This window comes from Salvelinus fontinalis, chromosome 13 (assembly GCF_029448725.1).
Source record: "Salvelinus fontinalis isolate EN_2023a chromosome 13, ASM2944872v1, whole genome shotgun sequence".
NCBI classification, from domain to species: Eukaryota; Metazoa; Chordata; class Actinopteri; order Salmoniformes; family Salmonidae; genus Salvelinus; species Salvelinus fontinalis.
In genome coordinates, this window is record NC_074677.1 from 32687144 (window position 1) to 32708874 (window position 21731).

The 21731-nt window shown below is 45.8% G+C and overlaps 1 protein-coding gene across 4 annotated transcripts in view; it reads right to left on the minus strand.

The window, feature by feature from the left end:
* Positions 1–13506: 13506 nt before the first annotated feature.
* LOC129868442 (rho GTPase-activating protein 32-like) overlaps positions 13507–21731 on the minus strand; it is an 89951-nt gene continuing 81726 nt past the window's right edge. For all 4 annotated transcript variants that reach the window (XM_055942421.1, XM_055942423.1, XM_055942422.1 and 1 more), the window contains 7 exons: positions 19918–20063; positions 19438–19639; positions 19045–19184; positions 18835–18909; positions 17839–18705; positions 16719–17359; positions 13507–16629 (listed from right to left, as the gene is read on the minus strand). In XM_055942421.1, the coding sequence (XP_055798396.1) occupies positions 14485–16629; positions 16719–17359; positions 17839–18705; positions 18835–18909; positions 19045–19184; positions 19438–19639; positions 19918–20063 (4216 nt within the window). In that variant the 3' untranslated portion in view covers positions 13507–14484. The remainder of the gene's footprint in view (positions 16630–16718; positions 17360–17838; positions 18706–18834; positions 18910–19044; positions 19185–19437; positions 19640–19917; positions 20064–21731) is intronic.

The window sequence follows — 21731 nt, forward strand, 5'->3', positions numbered from 1 at the left end:
GTGACTAGAAGCGGCCTTGTTTTGTTTTTTTGTGTCGATGAAGAACAGAAGAAACGTGCAATGGATCTGGCAAAATTGTCCACGTCAGAAGTAATGTATTGATCTTCGGAGAAGGGTGCCTGCAGAAGGCTTTACAGCTGGAGTCTCGTTGGATATAGATGAGGAGTACCTTAGTCAGAAAATCCCAGGAGTGGTCAGTGCATGTTGCCTGACCCATATGGTAAATGGAAGGAAGGAGAAAAGCCTATCGATATTATTGTTGTTTGAGGAGACTCTACCTGAATGTGTGAAGCTTGGATGTGTGAGGTGTGCGGTCAGAGCGTTTGTGTCCAAAGCATTACAGTGTGGGAATTGTAAAGGATATGGTCACGTGTCAAATGTTTGAAGACTGGAGAAGTACAATATTTCTAGAATCTGTCATAGGATAATGTTGCAACCGTGGTGGGGATCATACTCCAAAAACTTCCTTTAGTGACTTATTAGGGTGAAGGAGGTTGAGGTGTCAAGGATCAGGGCTGTGCAGCAGATCTCCTATGTGGAGGCGGTGAAGAGTCGGAGAGGCAACAGTGTTGAAGATATGACAGTGGCTGCATTCCAACCAGTTGCTGGTGTTTTAAGTCAATCGAGTGATCTGGATACACTCATTGTGAAGAAAGTGGATTTTGTGGCATTTATAGCCAGAGATTAATTGTCTAAGAAGTCCAACAAGCTGGACATCTTTATCTGCAGCTTTTGGGGCTCCAAGACTTCACGCCAGAAGCACTACAAGGACTATTGTGGCTAGGAAATGTCCCGCCCTCAAAGGAGTAATTTGAGCCTGTGTAGGGACCTGATTAGAATTTATTCTAATTTTTTTTTTTTACAGAAAGCAGTTTGATTTTGTGTAGCCAATTTCTTTTTCGATAGTTTGTATGATAATTCATTTATTTTTAGCAACATTTTTTCACAGATCCTTATTATTCACCCGCACAGTAAGTGGCAGAATGCACATAAAATTTTTGCTGACGCCATTATAACGTCGAAAGAGCAAGAATACGGTCCGCCCTGCCAGGCTGTTTTATTTTCTACAAAACATTTGACTTTATTTTTTGGGTAGTTTGTTCTGTTTCATTGCCAATAAACTCAGCAAAAAAAGAAACGTCCTCTCAATGTCAACTGCGTTTATTTTCAGCAAGCTTAACATTTGTAAATATTTGTATGAACATAACAAGATTCAACAACTGAGATAAACTGAACAAGTTCTACAGACATGTGACTAACAGAAATGGAATGCGTCCCTGAACAAAAGGGGGTATGGCCACCAGCTGCATTAAGTACTGCAGTGCATCTCCTCCTCATGGACTGCACCAGATTGGCCAGTTCTTGCTGTGAGATGTTACCCCACTCTGCCACCAAGGCACCTGCAAGTTCCTGGACATTTCTGGGGGGGGGGGGGGTCCTAGCCCTCACTCTCCGATCCAACAGGTCCCAGATGTGCTCAATGGGATTGAGATCCGGGCTCTTCGCTGGCCATGGCAGAACACTGACATTCCTTGCAGGATATCACGCACAGAACGAGCAGTATGGCTGGTGGCATTGTCATGCTGGAGGGTCATGTCAGGATGAGCCTGCAGAAAGGGTACCACATGAGGGAGGAGGATGTCTTCCCTGTAACGCACAGTGTTGCGATTGCAGGCAATGACAACAGGCTCAGTCCAATGATGCTGTGACACACCACCCCAGACCATGACAGACCCTCCATCTCAAAATCGATCCCACGCCAGAGTACAGGCCTGGGTGTAACGGTCATTCCTTCAACGATAAACGCGAATCCGACCATCACCCTTGGGAGACAAAACCGCGACTTGTCAGTGAAGAGCACTTTTTGCCAGTCCTGTCTGGTTCAGCGGAGGTGGGTTTGTGCCCATAGGCGACGTTGACGGTGATGTCTGGTGAGGACCTGCCTTACAACAGGCATGTAAGCCCTCAGTCCAGCCTTTCTCAGCCTATTACGGACGGTCTGAGCACTGATGGAGGGATTGTGCGTTCCTGGTGTAACTCGGGCAGTTGTTGTTGCCATCCTGTACCTGTCCCGCAGGTGTGATGTTTGGATGTACCGATCCTGTGCAGGTGTTGTTACACGTGGTCTGCCACTGAGAGGACGATCAGCTGTCCATCCTGTCTCAGGCATCTCACAGTACGGACATTGCAATTTATTACCCTGGCCACATCTACAGTCCTCATGCCTCCTTGCAGCATGCCTAAGGCACGTTCACGCAGATGAGCAGGGACCCTGGGCATCTTTCTTTTGGTGTTTTTCGGAGTCAGTAGAAAGGCCTCTTTAGTGTCCTAAGTTTTCATAACTGTGACCTTAATTGCCTACCGTCTGTAAGCTGTTAGTGTCTTAACGACCGTTCCACAGGTGCATGTTCATTAATTCTTTATGGTTCATTGAACAAGCATGGGAAGCAATGTTTAAACCCTTTACAATGTAGATCTGTGAAGTTATTTGGATTTTTACGAATTATCTTTGAAAGACAGGGTCCTGAAAAAGGGCCGTTTCTTTTTTTGCTGAGTTTACCATAGAAGCAGCTCCACTCAGTATTATATTTTCTATAGACATTTTACTTTAGCTAGCTAAACATTTTGTTCAGACTTCGGGCACGCCACACCAGACCTCTGTTTGACAGGTTGTCTGCAACACAACAAATAAGGATACTTAATTGTGCAATCGTCACACCTAGATACAGTAACTTTAGTCTATTAGCTACATTAGCGATAACATTCCAAGATTGATAGTGAAGTTCAGTGAGATGGCAGGGTTCTTGGCATAACAGATGATGCTTGAGGGAAGACTGTCTAACTTATGAAGATGTCACTATCCCATTGGTAAGGAAAGCCTTTCAACTATTACATTTCTGGTGAGGTTTAGCCAGCTAACGCGTTACATATGTAGCTTCTGCATCTGGCTCACTCTATTATTCATGAATAGCTAGCATAGCTATAGAAGTCATACATCAGTTCTTATTATTTGTTCCTCAATCCAAATCACTGATGGCCAGTTATAAAGACTTGCCTGCCTAGGCTACTATAAACCCCAAAAGTATACTTTGGACTTCCTACCTAAAGCTTATACTAGGGGCACTGTAGCTAATGTTTCATGGACAACTGGTAACTGCCAAAATAAAAGGAAACACCACCAGTGTCTTACATTATTAGGGCATTGGTCCACCACGAGCCGCCAGAGAAGCTTCAATGCGCCTTGGCATGGAGAGGTGACCCGCTCGAGGGAGACGTCGGCGATTCAACTCACCCAGGAAACTGATCAAAGAGCTCGAAAATATTAAGGTAAGCAGAGCCGGTTTAATCAAAATCTGCATATTGTATTATAGCCAATATCTAAATTCAATGATCAGAAGTACTGAGGTGAGTGTGAATTGTTGCTAAATTTATGTGGAATTGTTTAGAATCTAAGGCATTGTGTAAAGATATTTGCGAAGTATAAAATCAAGTCGTATTAGTAATCTGGAACTAGTTGAATTATTCTTCAACTAGGAGTATCGGTGATAAATCTAAGCTTGACGAATTGTTGAAATGTAATGTGATCTGTTCAAGTCGTATTAGTAATCTGGGACTAGTGGAAATGGCACCCCTCTAGGAGCATCAGTGAGAAATCTAAGCTTGGCGTATTGGGATTCAAGTCGCATTAGTAATCTGGGACTAGTTGAAACATTTTTCAACTAGGAGCATCGGTGATAAATCTAAGCTTGAAATAGGAGCAAGGGTATTAAACCTGAAACTCTCCAAATTAATGTGGTTGAAATGTAATGGGATCTGTTCAAGTCGCATTAGTAATCTGGGACTAGTTGAAACATTTTTCAACTAGGAGCATCGGTGATAAATCTAAGCTTGAAATAGGAGCAAGGGTATTAAACCTGAAACTCTCCAAATTAATGTGCGTGATTGAGCGTTCCACGAGATCTATTGCTACTAATTAGCTATAAGCTAAGTTCAGGCTCCGTTAGTGGTGACCGCCGAGTCGGAATCTGTGTGCCACGGTGAAGCAGCCATTTACGGTTGATGAGTTGACCTGGTTTTCCCCTCTTATACTGTTGGTAAATCCTTAAGGGATAGAATTCATTTGAAAATTATTATAGAAGCGCGTGAATTACTAGTATATTGTCCCCAAAGGAAAATTTCTGAAATGTTTTGGCAAAGTATTTAATTAATCGGAAAAAGTTCAAATTAACCGGGAAAGTTAAAAGAAATAATATCTCTCGAATTAAAGGTCTTATAATTGCCATTCCAATTATATCAGGAGCGCCTGAATTCATTAGTATATTGTCCCCAAAGGAAACTTCTGAAATATTTTGCCAAAGTATTTAATTAATTAAATTAGCGAAGAGCAATAATATTTTTTATTATAAGTACCCAAAACTGTCATTCCAATTATAACAGGAGCGCGTGAATATATTCGTATATTGTTTCAAAAAAATATAGCTGAAATATTGTTGGAAAACGAAAATAATTCATCGAATACACGGCAATAAAATCCTTTGTCCACGCGAGTCGGACACCAGACTGGGGGAGGTTAGAGGAAGAAAAATACATCGCTGGTTTCGATCAGTGACGGGCTAAAGTATACAAAGATAATAATAGACCCAGACATAGCTCAACGACAAAATGACCACGACTATCGTCCCCAAACACAAATTCAACGAATATTTAGATCAGAGAATGAAAGACAGAGCAGGCGGGAAATTACACTACAAACCCGTTAAAAGAGTTTGGGAAGAAGTGAGGCTGAGATGGATTCAAGCAGGCTTCCTTAGTGGAGTTGCCCCATCAAAAGGGCAACTCCTCATTATGGAGAAAGAATTGGAGGAAGCAGTGAAGCAAGGGATAGAATGTGAAGTTGATAAGAATAAGAGTCACTTATTTAAAAAAGAAGGGACAAAGCAGAGGGAGAAGGCAGAGGCTGAGATGAAAATAGGATTATGGGCAATTGAGGAAATTAGAAAAGCTCTCCCTTACCGGAAACCTGATTTGATGGGAGTGGTCACTGGAGCACCAACTGACACCAAAGAGGGCAGGCCCAACAATAATGACGCCCCACCTACCACCACAGCAGCCCCATCGGCCGCAACCCATCTCAGGGGCACTGTGGGGTTAATGGCAATTCCCCAGGCTCAGTTCAACTCCCATGTGCATCACCACATTACCCAATACAATAAGGGTAAGGGAGGGGCTGAAACACAAATCCAGTCCCTACAGGTACAACTTTTGAAACTACAATTGAAAGAGGCCCAGAAAGGAGAGAAACCCAAGAAACAGATGGTGGCTGAAGACCAACAAGAAATCTCACAAATCATTGAAAAAACTGTTTCCCGAATGATACAGCAACAACAACTACCCATCTTCACCCAGCAGGGACCACCTATACACCCACCCCAGGAGCAGCCATTCCAACTGCCGTATGCCTACCCGCTTCAGCCATACCCTTCGTCGGAACCACCACTACAACCCTACTACCCACTACCACAATCAAACTATTCACCCACATGGGGACAGCCCCAGAGGTACTCTGGATCTTATGGAAGCTGTCATAATTGTAAACAAGCTGGGCATATGGTGCGACAGTGTCCGCACCCAATAACCCCGGCCCAAAGCCAGTTTCTGGCCAAAAGGGGACGAGGATACGCCCCTAGACCAAGGGGGAGTCAGGCCAATGATGTATCAACCACGTGCGGCCCTTCAACCCGCATACAATCACCCCAATCCAGACCCGAATCAGCAATCACCTCCCCCTTTTCAGGGCATGGCTGACGAATATGCCCCATGGCCCTGAAGCTGCTCACCACTAACCTACACTCATCATTGACCTGGACTACTGAAGCATCAAAGGCTTTTGCACTCTTGAAAACAGATCTCTAAGTGGCAGTAGCCCTAACAGCACCTGACTAAAAAAAACAAGTTCCATCTGGATGTTTCTGAAAAAGAAGGATTTACATCATCCATCCTTTTCCAGAACCTAGAGGGGGAGAGAAGAGTGTTGAGGTATCACTCCTCCAAACTGGACCACATTGAAGCAGGACAAACCACATGCTCCAGGTATGTGGCTGCAGTGGCAAAAGCTATTGGAAAAACAGCCCACATGATAATGTGCCATCCGTTGGAAATCCACACCCACCATGGGGTTGCAGCATATCTGATGAGCAAAGAATTCACGTTCAGCGCTGAAAGGAAAACGGAAATCCAGAATAAATGCACACAATCACACATCACATTTGTCAACACTGACAAAAACATGGCAGACGCACTCAATGCTGAAGGTCTACCCCACTCCTGTGCAGAAAGAGCTGCACAGGAACTGAAACGGAGACCTGACCTGGGGAACGAACCACTCACCAACACACACAGATATGGGGAAAGACAATGTGACAAATGGAAAAAGGTACCTGTTAGTTATGGTAGACAGGTTCTCTAAATGGGTTGAGGCAATACCAACAGCAGGGGAGGATGCAAAATAGGTCATTAGGTGGCTGCAAACCGAACTCATGTGTATTGTTTAATGACAAACGCTCCATGTACCAATAGGGTCGGATGTGTAAATGTCAACTGATTAATGGATGTTGTTTAATGATGGGGTTAGTGTACAGGCCACAATCTCATAAGTCTCGTGGAACGCGCCAATCAAATGTATGTGCAGGTTTGAAGTTCATTTGGGTTAAAGTCCTGCCCCTGGCGTTGCTGGCCATGATAGCCTCTCCAGGTGCAGGCACCCATCTCTCTCCTCATGAGACAATGGCTGGAGGAGTCATGCTGGGTTCACCAAGGAAGGGAGGTCATATGCCCGCCCTTGATGTACAACAAATTGTAATGTTTGATAATTGACGGAACTTTCTGCAGCTCTCTCCACACAGATTCACAAGGTCCAACGGGGAAGCAGAAGGGAGATCTGGTACACGGAAGGTAAAAATTGGTGACTGGGTGGGGTTAATGTCCACAAGAGAAAGTGGCTAGAACCCAGGTGGACTGGACTGTACGAAGTGGGGGAGGTTACTTCACACTCAGTCCAGGTCAAAGGTAAATCAGGCGCACCTTGGCACCACCTCACACATTGCACTCCAGCCCCAATCCCTTCTAGAACACTGACAGAAGTCAGAGCTGATTTAAACAGCTTAAATTCGATTCCAAATGAAGACATTCCTGACTCAGGTGATGCGGAATCAAACTCCGCCTCCCCTGACAAAGGAACCTCGCCCAGTTAGAGGGATATTTCTCCCTCCCTGGGCAAGGCTAGGGATATCTGGCCCCTTATTTGTGATATTCCTACTGATATTTGGGGTGTCCCTGGGCACTTTCACATGGTTAATAGAATAACTATAACCGGATCCCCATGGGTGTATGTCACGGACACTCTAGTCTAACTAGGTAATAATAGATTAAAATTTTTAAAAAAAATCAAAAATTTTGAAAACAATAGTTAAAATAAGAAACTAAAATGGCTCAAATTGAGAAGGTTGAATAAGAGTGGGTGGAGAGCTGTGCAGAGAATGGACAGAAGATGGCAGTATTGCAGCACCCAATGGTCTCCCAGCCGACTGGTTGAATGCTGGTGACATAATTTTGTTTTTTGGAGTAAACATTAAGGTTAAGGGTTTCCGTGTACCCAGAAATAAGATATCTTAAAAGAATACACTCATATGGGAATAGGAGTTTTACTTTCTGAGTTTTATTTAGGCAAGGGACTTTGAGAAGATAAAGGGTTCTTTTGGTATGTTTAGATATGGAACACGAATGTAGGTGTAACATTTTGACCTGTTTTCTGTTTCCATTGCATTTTCCGGCGACTTGATCACTCGCGGGGAAATGTGGTGAGAATAATGAGATTGTGTCATTTGGGATACTAGTTTTGAGGTAAATTGATTATAATAGAGTTTATAACTCTTGACCATAAGGTAAGCATTTGTATTGGCCATTAGAAGATAGAGATAGGTTAATTAAGGTTATGTTAGGACTTTAAAGATTGACACTATAAGACCTGTTATTTTTAAATCCATGCAGATAAAGTCAAAACAGTGAGACACTTAGTTAATATTGTAAAGGAACACATAGAAAAAGGCAGACAGATGGGTCTACCCCGCACTGTTGAGACCTTGAAGGTTTGAGAGCAGAGTGGGGAGGGTGGACCAGGAAATGAGCAAGGTGGGCTGTGAAATAAAATAGGAGGGAAATGGGTTAACATATATAAGCAGCACAGATACATTTCAAAGTAGATAGGTCACTTGACAGAGAATTGGAAAAGAATAGATATGGAGGTGCGCCCAGGGGAGAATTGGATATGCGGGGAATAGAAGGGACGTTCCTATAATATGATGTACTAGGTTATTATTTAGAGTAGGTAAGGTTGATACCTGGCCAGAGCCAGGTATCAAACGAAGGAGGGTACATTGTGGACTGGGAAAGGATGGGGCCCATTGGATAATAAACTTATTTAAAATTAAACATTTATAGCTAAAAAATTAGGCATAGAAGTTAAATATATAATCAGAAAGAACAAATGAGGAACTGTTTGTTAACCAAACCTGTATGTCCAAGAGTTTATACATTGCAGGTGAATCAAGGGAGAAGGTGAATCACTCGACCTGGGGGCATATCGCACTTGGAGGGTGAGACACACTGACACTGCCGAATGATCACAGAGTTAAGGAGAAGAACCGTTGCTAATAGAGCTCGGGGATCAACTCCTTAATGAAGAATCCCTGACCCTGACCTCTCAACCCTGTGTACGTTCATAGAAGTGAAAGTGTTGCTTGATCTCTGGCTGATGATGTGTTCTCTGGGAGAGGGTGGGGTTTTACAGGACTGCTTGTAGTCCTGAGCTGTTTGATCAGGATACGATGGGGATGTTACCATCGCGGTGCTGCCAGAACCACCACCAGTTCCAACGGACCAGGGTTCAGCCGGTCTCCTCCACCACTTCAAGACCAAGTCCCACGCCATCACCTAAGCTCTCCAATCTGGTACAGATAATAAATATAAAAGACATCTCAGATAGTGACCAATTGGGGACTGAAACTGGTTATGAGGAAAGGGAGAATATGTGGTTGGCCTACAAAACACTTAATAGAAAGGACTGTGTCGTATGTGAACATGCCAGACCTATTCTGGCTGCTCACCCATTTGTCCTAAGTAATGGGGAAGGTTGGATGTGCATAGTGGAAAAGTTCAAGCCAAATGCAACCCTGTGTAAGACTCTGAGTCTTGTGTTCCCAGTGGTCCCTCCCCAGAAGGTACCGTGGGGAGTTAAGGCATATGGGGGACATAACAGCTGTATCACTGGTACAGGTAGAGGTATAGACTATGGAAGGCTCCCTGCTACTACCTGCATCACTAATACCACTATTAACTAGAGGTGTTGCTGATGTATGGTGGATGTGTGGACCTGCCAGGCGGTTGACCCCATTTTTGAAAGGAAATTGTCGTTGCTCATGTGTTTTGGCCAGTCTGATACCACCATTGCCTATTATTATAGCTAATCAACTTCTGGGAGCTACACAGGACACAGAGGCTTGGGACCAACCCAGGAGACGGCAGAAACGTGACGCTCCTTGGTCCGAGGGTACAAATAACATGCACACCAACCTGTTGGGGGTCCCAATAGGGGTCCCCCACGAATTCCAGACATTAACCAGGAATGATGGCCTGTGGCATCTGATGCCCATCATTGGCCCAGCTATTGTTGATGCTAAAACAAAAGGTCTGGATCAATTATATCTACTATAATTAATGATGATTTGTCAAACACACCCACACAGGACTTACAGGGATGGCTGAACAATTGGATGCTACCTCACAAACCAGTAGACACAATAGACTAACACTGGACATAAGTCTGGCCAACAAGGGAGGTGTAACAGTGTTGCACGTTTGTTCCTAACAATACTAGTCCGGATGGGAGCATTTCAAAAGCTCTGAGTGGGTTGGCAAGGTTATCAGTGGAGATGAAGGGTCTTGCAGGTGTGGAGGAGAGTGGACTGTTCCCCTGGCTGGGTGGTTGTTTTGGTAAGTACACTGCAAGGACGATTACTGGATTTCTGACACTAGTTGTGGTTTTTCATTTCTGTGTTGCCTGTATCATACCTTGTTTGAAGAAGTTTGTTACAGATGTGTAAGGGGCCTCTGGTTGATGCTCCAGTTGGAGAGGCTGATACGAAAACGAGCTTCCGCAGGAGAGTGGGCTGACAGAGGAGGACCCTTGGTTTGCTGTAGATGATGTTGTTGAATGAATAAAAAGTGATGTTTGTCCTCCCTGTTGTGAAGGTTTGAAGTTCCCGGGTGGCGACGAGCCCACCTGGTACAGGTTGTATAGAGGGATGGACCGGAGGGTTTAACATATTCTCGTTTTTTGGTTTACTAATGTGTGGTTGGCCACTCCAGGGGTAGTTATTGGAGTGGTCTCCTTTTTGGTCCTTGCTCATTTACGACTCAACTTACATTGATGCTATTGGTGTCCCTAGGGGGTGCCAGATGAATATAAACTGGCGGACCAAGTGACAGCTGGGTTTGAATCATCATTTTGTTAGTGGTGTACAGTTAATAAAAATGTGGACAGAATTAACTACATTCATTTTAATGTCCAGAAACTGGGCAATTGGACTCAACAAGGCTTCGAGGCGGTCCATGGACAATTGGCAGCTACGTCCCTGATGGCATTTCAAAATAGAATCGCGGTTGATATGATATTGGCTGAACGGGGGGGGGGGTCTGTGCAATGTTTGGTGAACAGTGTTGTACTTTCATTCCCAATAACACAGCTACGGATGGGAGTCTGACTGTAGCATTGGAGGGACTTCGTACCCTTAATGGTAAGATGAAACAGCATTCTGGAGTGGACACTACTATGTGGGACTCATGGATGGATGCTTTTGGGAAATATAAGACGCTGGCTTCCTCCGTCCTAGTATCAATTTCTGTTTTTGCGGCCATTCTTGTACTTTGTGGATGCTGTTGCATTCCATGTGCGCGCACGCTTGCTAGCCGTGTTATAACTGCAGCCATAGACCCTAATCAGGAAAGGGCCCAAATGTTCCCATTGCTTGAGGATGGGGAAGCTGGACCTGTCTATCTATTTGAGGACTAAGATACTTTTATGTCACGTCTCTTGTGAGACGTGAAGAGAGGGAATCAAAAAATTTGTCTTCTGACAAATTTTATCCCTTAGCTTTGTCTTTTTATATACTTTTATGTCACGTCTCTTGTGAGACGTGAAGAGAGAGAATCAAAAATTTGTCTTCTGGCAAATTTTATCCCTTAGCTTTGTCTTTTTATATACTTTTATGTCACGTCTCTTGTGAGATGTGAAGAGAGGGAATCAAAAATTTGTCTTCTGACAAATTTTATCCTTTAGTTTTGTCTTTTTATATACTTTATGTCACGTCTCTTGTGAGACGTGAAGAGGGGGATTTGTAAGGAATTGTATTAGATATTGGTAACTTGTTTTAACAACTTCTCAACATTAGCTATGGTTGACACAATATACACACTCCCTTTTATATTGGACATATGCTGGACTCATTGGACACATGCACGACACCCACAACTCCCCTCCCCCATGACAATCACTCAGACACACACAACTCAGGGTTGGAGCTCCAGACAAAGAACTACCTCAGGAACCAATGGAACGTGGACACCAGGCCTGTACAGGACTACCCAAGACCCAGATCGACCAATCGGAAGGCCAGACTCGCAGATCAACCTACTTTGCTTGTTGTCTATATATAAAACTGTACAACTGTGGAAACTGCCCCTTTTCCTGACGACCCCATACGGATCAGATAGAAAGAGCCGTGCTGCACGCTTTGCATAATATTTTTACACTTGAATAAACCTGCCTTATTATAAAATTATCCACCTCGTCCTATGTCTCCACTTGGTCTCCTGTCTCAAGTAAAACGAATTATCAACACTTGCCACACTCAAATGCTGAAGTCGAGAGAGTATTCAGCCAGATGAGTGTGGTAAAAATCCAACTTAGAAATCAGATATCCTTGCAGACCCTTAACTCCATCCTGTACATTCGATATGGACTGAAGCTGTCTGGTGAGGCTTGCTATAAGCACCAGCTGCCTGATAATGTTTTGCAGCTTTTTGGCACATCAGCTGCTTACTCATTTAAGTCAGCTCCCTCAGTTGCTGAACCTGCCATAGAGAGCCTTGACCAAAATGACGATGACCCACTCTTTCTGTGAGCCAGCACAGCCTGTGTGTGTTGGAGGGGGGGTCTGAAAAAAAAAAAATTTTTTTTTTATTAGGGCTAGACTAGTGAACATAATTTTCTCACATTGCCATTGACAGTTTTTTCTATTGTCTCTTTTTGGTCCATTTAGATTGTTCATGTAGATTGTATACAAATAAATACAAAAAACGTTATGGTTAAAAATGTTCACGTTTTACTGTGACTTGTTGTAGGCTCCTAAGTGGACCATAAGGTTAAAAACCAAACTAAATTAAGAAAACTAAGCTAAAAAACAAAAAACTAAGTAACTCCGCCAGAGTGTCTCTTTTGCCAGTCCCACCCCGGATAAAGGAGGAGGGTTGGAATTGTGACATTAAAAAAAACAAGAATCAACAGAAGTTAATTTGTAGTTCTAAACATATTTAGGGTGTTTTTTACTCACTTTGTCTCTCCCACAACGTTACTCCTCTCTCCTTTTAGGACAGCCAATAGCTACTTTCCTTACTGAGGAGTTGGCAACACTGCAGCTCGCAGATACAGTGCGGCTATAGTCAACTACATGATTAGATTATTATGAACAAAAGAGCGAGATTATTTTTATTTGTCAAACAGCAACCAAGCATCATGTCACCAGAATAAGACTCAATATTGGAAAGAAACAAACTCATCACTGCACTTTCACCACCCTGTGAAGTTCATAATTTATTTCTAGCCTAATTAACTGCATGCTTTCCTGAGTTGTAGTGGGTGGCCCACACACACCATATCATCGCGTGACTCCAAATGTACTTCTAATGGTCATTATATAAATATTAGAGCATAAAAAGGCACTTCCACTTCTCGCATAATTAATTTTACTAATTCAAAAACAACCCACCTTGTCTAGTGTACTTTGTTTTGTCAACATTTGGAAAGTTTACCAACACATTTGCTTTTTCCATCAGGCCTGTCGTGACAGTTTAAGACCTGCATTTGAAATTGAATGAGATTAATCTGAATCCTCTGTCAATTTGACTGTCTGTTGACAAATTGCACTGAAAGCAGACAGTTGATTCTGAAAAGGTTATCCCACTTTTTTTCTTCTTCAAAATGATCCCAAACATTTATGCTATAAATTACTTTATGGTTTTCCACTCTGGGAACATATAAAACAATATTTTTCACATACTCAATGAGTATGTACATTATTTCAAAATGTACTGTAGTGAATTCACTTGCTCGAGCTGAGCAAGCATTTCAATTTGTGTGAAGTGTTGTAGAATATCAGTTTCTTGGAAAGAACAGATTTTTCATAACTTTATTAAGTTAGTCCATTGAAGTTCTTTGCAATTGGCAGAAAAAAACAAGACTACAAAACAAAACACATTTTAAAATAATAATAATTTTACAGCTACCAAGGTAACATTCTCATTCTCATAACCAGTCGTTAGCACTCCTGCTCATGTATGGGCTTTCACGATCAAAAAGACTGCCAAAATGTTTGGTCCCTCTTACAATGAAGAACAGGCCTCTGTTCCCAAAAATTCACTCTGCTTTATAGCAAAAATACATAAAATCAAAGAATGGCACAGTCACAGAGAAAATAAAATATTAACATAACCCTACTGTACTAGGTGAAAGTACCCTGTGTAGTTCTAGTACTCTTGGGCCCGACCCCAATTCAGAGATGTTTGAAGACTGAAACATACTGCACCGCCATGTGTACACAGAGACAGGAGGGAGAGCACGAGGATTTGAACAGATTTTCTCCCACAACAACTTGTACTGTAACATCCAGAAAGTACACAATGGATACAGTGGTACATAGAACAGTTCTGTAAGTGATTGAAGAGTACATGCATTTCTAAAATGCAAACCTTCATCCCTGTTATGCTGGAAACCAAACTAAAAAAAACTATTTTTACCAGTAATAGTTATTTTTACAAATGTACATTTTTTTGCGATTCTGGTTTCACATACCTTTTGTTTATAATATCATAAACATTTATATGATCTGCCACCATTTCAATGAGTCATGACCATGTGGCTTCTTAGGACAATTAAAGAAATAATGGTTAATTCAGTACATTCTGTAAAAAGTATCTTATTAGATTTTTACAATTCATAAAAAATACAGGGAAGAAAAATAATGTGAAACGGTCCAACAACAGTCCACTGTCCTGCAGAGGCTGTGAAACTTTTGAATCTCGAGTTGAGTCACTTATTTGCTTCCTAAAACCCAGGCAAAAGTTTGTTTAACACATTTTTCTCAAGTGTCTTCTTCATTCTGCATGTATTTCTGTCTCGGGCCTCTGCAGGACCAGTTCAGCTGGGATGAAGGCACCCTGGCCCAAGGCAGTGGAGTACGCTCTGTTGCTGTGGCTGCCCGTGAAGCCAGGGTTGGTGGGGAAAGAGCCCGACGAGCCCCCACAGGGGTTTTGCATGGGGGCCTGTGGCTGAGGTAATGCTGCTGGGTGGTAGTCATCCATGTTGTCGTAGTGGGACTGCACCGTCATGGTGCTGTGTCTCTGCTGCCCACCGTGGGGCTGATATGAGTATTCTCTGTCTGGCTTGGGCATGGTGGCTTGGCTGTAGTGCTGCTGCTGCTCTTGGACGCATTGTGACCGTTCAGGCTTGGGAGGGGCCTGCGCTTTGACGGGGGCCGACTGTTGTTGCTGGTCATCTTTGTCCTGGTAACCACCGGGTGTTTTGGCCCTGTTCGGATGCCGGTCTGGATCGGACCGTTGGTAGCGAGGTTGGAAGCTCCGAGCTCCGTCCCCTGGGTCGTGTCGACTGGGGTCCTGCTGATGGGACTGGTTGCAGGGTGGGTGTTGGACTTGGTGCGAGTGGGAGGCCTCGCAGGCCCTGGAGCTGTTTTGTTTGTCCCCAGTGACAGTCCCCTGACAGCGGTTTTCTGTCTCCATGTACATGACGATGTCAGGGTCTGACACCAAGTGTCGGGGAGCGTGTTGGAAGCCTGGCGGTACGCCGTAACACCCATCTTTACTCTCGGGAGACATCAGCACAGATTTGCTGGGGTCTGAATTACTGCGCAGGTGTAGGGTTTCGTACCCCCCCAGGTCGCCAGGCATGAACAGGCCTAAGTTGTCATACTGAGACATGACAGGACCCCTGACCTTCTGCCTTGCCTGGCTCTCCCTGTGGATCGAATGCATCCGGAGCCTTTCCGACTCCTCGGGGTCCCAAGCAAAGTAGAAGGTGGCACCCTTGGAACCGTGGCCCAGGGGCACATCTCTGCTGAACAAGCTTTGCTCCTTTCCCGGCTGAAGGACAGGGCGGGACAGGTAGTGGTAGCCGCCCGCCTTGCCCCCCGACCGGCTGAGGGTGGGCCTCAGGTCCCGGCTGCTGAACGAGTGTAAGTGCCGCAGCCGAATGGTCCCATAGGGGTCCACGTCGTAGTAAGGGGCGTCCAGCGGGTTGGCGCCAGGAGAATAGGGGCCGTAACGGTACTGCACCCGGCCATTCTCAAAGTAAGGCTGGAGCTGGGTGACGTGGTAGTCGGCCTGAGAGGACTGTTGTGGCTGCTGCTGATAGGCCTTGCACTGGTAGAAGGGCCGCTGGTAGTACAAGAGCTCGTCGTCCGGAGGAACCTCGGTCCGCTGGATGGGCACCGAATGGATGGTTGAGGGCACGTGTAGCGAGTGCACCCTGCGGATGGCGGGGTAGACTGGGGCGCCCTCCATTGGACCATAGCCCGGGCCGGGGGAGATGTACTCACCCCTCCTGGGGAGCCCGCGGTGCTTCATAGATTGGTGGTAGGATCTGGAGTGAGCATGGGTGTTGTAGCGGTGGTCCGTGCGGCTACTGTAAGGTATCTGAGGCTCCGACCTGGACACGTAGGAGAGGTGTGACGGAACACTGTCTGGCCGGTAGTGGTATGAAGGTTTCCCCATGGGAATAGCCCGTTGGCGGTAGTAGGCCTCCTCAGGAGGCTCCAGTAAGGCGGCCTCTCTCTTGGTGTGGTAGAGGTAGGCTGACTGGTGGGTGGAAGACTTTAGCGCGGGAGGGGGAGGATGGGTGAGGGCCTCTTCAGGCGTGGAGGCCTCTGCCAGGATGTTGTGGAAGATGGCAGGGTTGGCAGCCTCTGTGTGGCTGAGGACAGCGGTTGCCAGTTTGCTCTCGATGGAGCGGACGGGAGGCGTTGGCCCATGGGCATGATGGCGGGTCGCAGGCTCCATGCGGGGCTGTACTGGCTTTATAGCCTCCCATGGTCTCTCCACCTGCTCGGCTGGGGTGGGGGCCACTCTGGCATTAGGCTGGAGATGGGGCTGTGACTGGGCCTGTGGGTGAGGATGGGACTGTATATGAGGCTGTGATTGAGGCGGAGGTTGAGGCTGCAGAACTGCCACTGGCTGCTCCAAAGGTCTTGGAAGAGTTGGCGACCAGACGCTATCATTTACATGGACCTGAAAATGAACCAAAAACAATTCCAGTTGGCTATATAGTTACTATTTCAAAGATATGCTGCAAATATTACACATTTTAGGCAATTTACCTCAGGAGCAGGCTGTGGCAGGACACCCATCTCCTTGCTGCTGGGAGTGGTGGTGGAGGATCCAGTGCTGCTGACTGCTACCTGGCCCATGGCGGGCTGCTGCCTCTCTGGACTCCTCCGAGTGGGAGACACATGGGCAGGAGGTCTGGAGGGAGTGGTGATACACTGGTGCTGGGGGGATGCTGGTTGGGTGAAATCTATATCCTGTTTGGCTCTGGGAGGAGTGGAGGGGGACTTAGCACTGGCGGACGTACTGATGGACTGATGGCTGGCTGACTGGCTTGGCTGTTTGTCAGTAGGGGTGGTGGGAGGGAGAGAGGAGGAAGGGGCGATGTTTGGGGTGGTGGTGCTTAGGGTTGGGTTCTGGGCTGCTCCTGATCTGGGTCCCTTCTTGAGGGAAGTCTGGGGGCACGGGGCTGTGGGAGGGGTCCAGTCAAGGGAGTGTGAGGGCACCTTGGGCCTGATGGGGGACTGGGTCTGGGAGGACCTCTGGGTCAGGATGGAGTCCTGTTGGGCAAACTCTGCCAGGGCCAGCATGTGGGCAGAGTTCTTCTGAGGGGGCAAGGGAGGGAGGGGGGACACGGAGGAGGAGCTGAGAGGGCTAGGGGTACCATTTGGAGAGTCCAGGCTAGCTACGGCTCCTGAGAAGGGGAAAAAACAGAAGGGAACTACAGTGTGAGGAAAGAGAGAAGAGAAAGTATGCTAGAGGGAAAGAAAAAAGGCAGGCTTGGTCTTCAAGAGTAGGAGAGAGGGGGAAGAGTTAAGCATGGCACTCGGGCTACATCATGTGGAAAGATGTCTCTGAGCTGAAATCCATGCAAGGTGCATGAGGTGGGGAAACTAAGACTAGAAACAAAACAGGCATCATCAATCAAAGCATAATCAAACATAGGCCTTATAATCTAAAAAGAAACATGACAATCATATATTTAAAGGGACAGTTCACCTATTGGTTTCCGTACCCTGCAAGCAGTCTTTGGCCAAACCTCCTTGTCCATAGACTGATTACAGGGTAAGGAAACAAATATATAATTTTGTAATTTGGGTGAACTATACCTTTAACATAAAAAATAAACAAAGTGAAAACAAATCCAATGTAGCGGCTGTATGTATCACTGACCTGGCTGTTCCTGGCTACTGGTTGCTGAAGGTTGCTGGACAGTGCTCTCTTCTGTTGAGACTTGGCTCTCAGTGTTGATGTCATTGTCGAAGGTGGAGAGTTTACAGTGCAGCTCCATCTGGAAGGCCTCACTCAGCGACGGCTCCCCTGTCCTCAGCCGCACTGAGCCCATTAATGGAGGAGAATCCCCGGGCTGTCCCGAGGAGGAGGGGGGGGGCTGGGGAACATCGTAGTTTTCCGTAAGCCTACTGGGAAACTCCATGGCAAATGGCTCTGAAATGGCTAGAATGGTCGCCTTCAACTTTATAGGGGATACAGCCTGTAACGGTTTGTCTGGGAAAGACACGGAGCAGGTCAGCTTCTTGCTCTCAGCTTTCTTTCTCGTGGCCGGGCTGAGGTCAGGTGACAGGAAGGGGAAGGTGAACTTCCCCGGGAAGGAGGGTGAGACTGGCACCGAGCCATTGTCAATGCCGCCTTGGCTCCTCTTTAGACTGGTGCTCTCACCCGCCACGCCCATGGCTACATCCGTCAGCCCTAGGGGGAAGAAGAAAGAGCCGTCATGCAGGCTGCACTGGAACGACATGGGGTCAAAGTCCAACGAGGCCATGCCGATGTCGGGGAGGCTAAGGTCCACGTCTTCGTTGGCCAAACACGGAGGCGAAATAAGGGCGGGCACGTTGATGGGCCCCTCGTCCCCGTTGCTGTTCCCTCTGTCGCAGGTGGGGCCCCCGCTGTGGCCCTGGGTTAGGTTGTCGTAGAAATTGCAGTGCTGCCAGGTGTGGCTGTCCAACAGGTCCCCATTGAAGGAGGCCGAAAGGGCATCGCTGCTGGAGCGGGGGCGCCGCGGACGGTACACCTTCGACTCTCCTACGGAGGTCGGGGAAATCATCAATTCAAAGACAAGTCACATTTTTTATTAGAGAAAATGATCTACTACTACATTACTACTTGGACCACAGCACAGACTGCCACTCAAGAATAGGCATGGAACATTACCTTCAACGTTGTGCAGCGAGGTGAGTGACTCCTCGCTTTTGGCCGATCGGAGCGTCCCAGTGTCCCCTCTGCCTCCTGAAACACGCCAGACTGGCATTAGTTTACATACATTAGGAAAATCAAATATATATCCTACTTTAGTCTATTTGTGAGAAGGGTCAGAGAGAGTGATGGGTAGCGTTTGGGTGGAAAAAGGAAAGGGAATCTAACCTGCCATGGCCTTGAGTTCGTTGGGTTCGCTGGGGTTGCGGTGCAGCTTGCGCTTGGACATGGACGAGGACTTGCCCAGGTTGAAGAAGGAGCGCCAGCTGCCCACCGGAGACTTCTTGGACTTGATTGGGGGCCTCTTTCTGAAGGGGGTGAATGGAGAGAAGGAAAAAGTGATTTGGGACAACAAGTAGTCCTGTGTCCTTTTGTAATCTGTGCCTAAAGAACACGACTCATTTATATGTATGAAACAATATAACTATGCGTTCATGGTTTGATGGTACGACATTCCCATTTAAGTAGCGTGTCATTTATGCTTCCTCCATTTCCATGCTTTATACCTCATAGACAAACATCGTCTTTTAGAAAGATACCAGGGCCTCAGGACGTTCATACCTCTCAGTAGGGAACTCGATGACGGTGTGGAACTTGCCCTGCAGTGCTGCAGGGCCCTCCCCCACCTCAATGTACTTGCTGTCGGCTGTGACTGGGGAGTTGATCTGGGCCTGGGTCCGGGCCTGGGCCTCCTCCAGGGTCAGCAGCTTGGTAGAGGGGGATGACACCAGCAGGGACTTGGGCCGCGACAACGAGTTGTGTCCTAGGGGAGAAATTATCATCATGTACACTATGTTGTGGAAGAGACAAATGACTTGCATAAATGTGATTGTTCTGAGTAAGCTACTTTTTCTGAATGAAAGGAAACTTTGGGCCAGGGAAGACTTGGGTCAGGTAGATTCTGCTTGCACACAATTTCCTTGTGCATGACAAATTATATGACAAAGAATAACCACTGGCATATAAGAATCCTCCTGATTCCATTAGCACCATAGCACATAGATGAGCATAGATGAACTCCCAACAGGTTGGCATGCGTACCTGCTCCCTCCCGTATGAGCGAGCTGAGCTTGGGGTTGAAGAGGACGTCTACGTGGTTCAGTATGAACTCCACCACCACCGACTGGATACGGACCTCCATGAAGGCTGCCGTGCCGCTGAAGCAGGCTGACTCGATCTGCTTGGACCTGGGGAGACCGGTAGGGAAACAACACGGGGGATCAGCCATGGGGAAAGTCAACCAAATTCAAATGGTTTTCAACAAAGACTTATGCTCCAACAAAAAGGCTGTTTTTGTAACTTAAATTCAGTCATAACAGACATTGTTGGTACAAGACTATAGTAGCAACTATAGAAAGTTTTTATAGTCCCCCACCCCTTCAAACATTCAACCTCCAGCTGCGTAGCACCAGGGTCAGCGCACTCTCAAATGTAGTCTTTTGCCATCATTGTAAGCCTGCCACACACACAATAAACGACACATGTATTAAACATAAGAATGAGTGAGTTTTTAATCACAACCCGGCTCGTGGCAAGTGACAAAGAGCTCTTATAGGACCAGGGCACAAATAATAGTAATTAATAATTTTGCTCTTTATTTAGCCATCTTACATATAAAACCGTATTTGTTTAGCAAAAATTGTGAATAACTCACCACAGGTTAATGTGAAGGGTATGCTTGAAAGGATGCACATAACTCTCCAATACAACCCAACATTGCAGAGAGTCTCAGTCTTAAATCATTTTCCACACACAGTCTGTGCCTGTATTTAGTTTTCATGCTAGTGAGGGCCGAGAATTCACTCTCACATAGGTACGTGGTTGCAAAGGGCATCAGTGTCTAAACAGCGCGATTTGCCAAGGCAAGAAACTGAGTGCAGCCCTATCCAGAAATCTGTCAGTGGATTCTGATTAAATTCAATTGTCACAGAACCACTTGTTGCAATTTCGATGAGGCTCTCTTGTTCAGATATTGGTAAGTGGACTGGAGGCTGGGCATGAAAGGGATAATGAATCCAGTTTGTGTCGTCCGTTTCGGGAAAGTACCTGCGTAATTGTGCACCCAGCTCACTCGTGCTTCGCTATATCACATTTGACATTGTCCGTAAGCTTGAGATCATTTGCACACAAAAAATCATACAATGATGGAAAGACCTGTGTGTTGTCCTTGTTAATGCAGACAGAAAAGAGCTCCAACTTCTTAATCACAGCCTCAAGATTGTCCCGCACATTGAATATAGTTGCGGAGAGTCCCTGTAATCCTATATTCAGATCATTCAGGCGAGAAAAAACATCACCCAGATAGGCCAGTCGTGTGAGAAACTCATCAGAAAATACACGAGCGTTCAGGGGCCTTGCTTGAACAAAGTTAACCATTTTCACTGTAGTGTCCAAAACATCTTTCAAGCCTTCCCTTGGCAGCAAGAGCCTCTCGGTTGATGCTGCAGTGTACCCAAGTGGCGTCGGGAACAACTACTTGCACGCGCTTTACCACTCTACTATGTCTCCCTGTCATGGCTTTTGCCCGCCATCAGTGCAGATACCAACACATCTTGACCACCAAAGTCCAATTGATGTCACAAAGCTGTCCAGTACTTTAAAAATATCCACTCCTGTTGTCCTGGTTTCCAGTGGTTTGCAGAAGAGGATGTCTTCCTTAACTTCTCTTGGGTAGGGGGCAGCATTCGGAATTTTGGATGAAAAGCATGCCCAAATTAAACTGCCAGCTACTCATCCCCAGAAGAGAAGATATGCATATTATTAGTATATTTGAATAGAAAACACTCTGAAGTTTCTAAAACTGTTTGAATCATGTCTGTGAGTATAACAGAACTTATTTAGCAGGCAAAACCCCG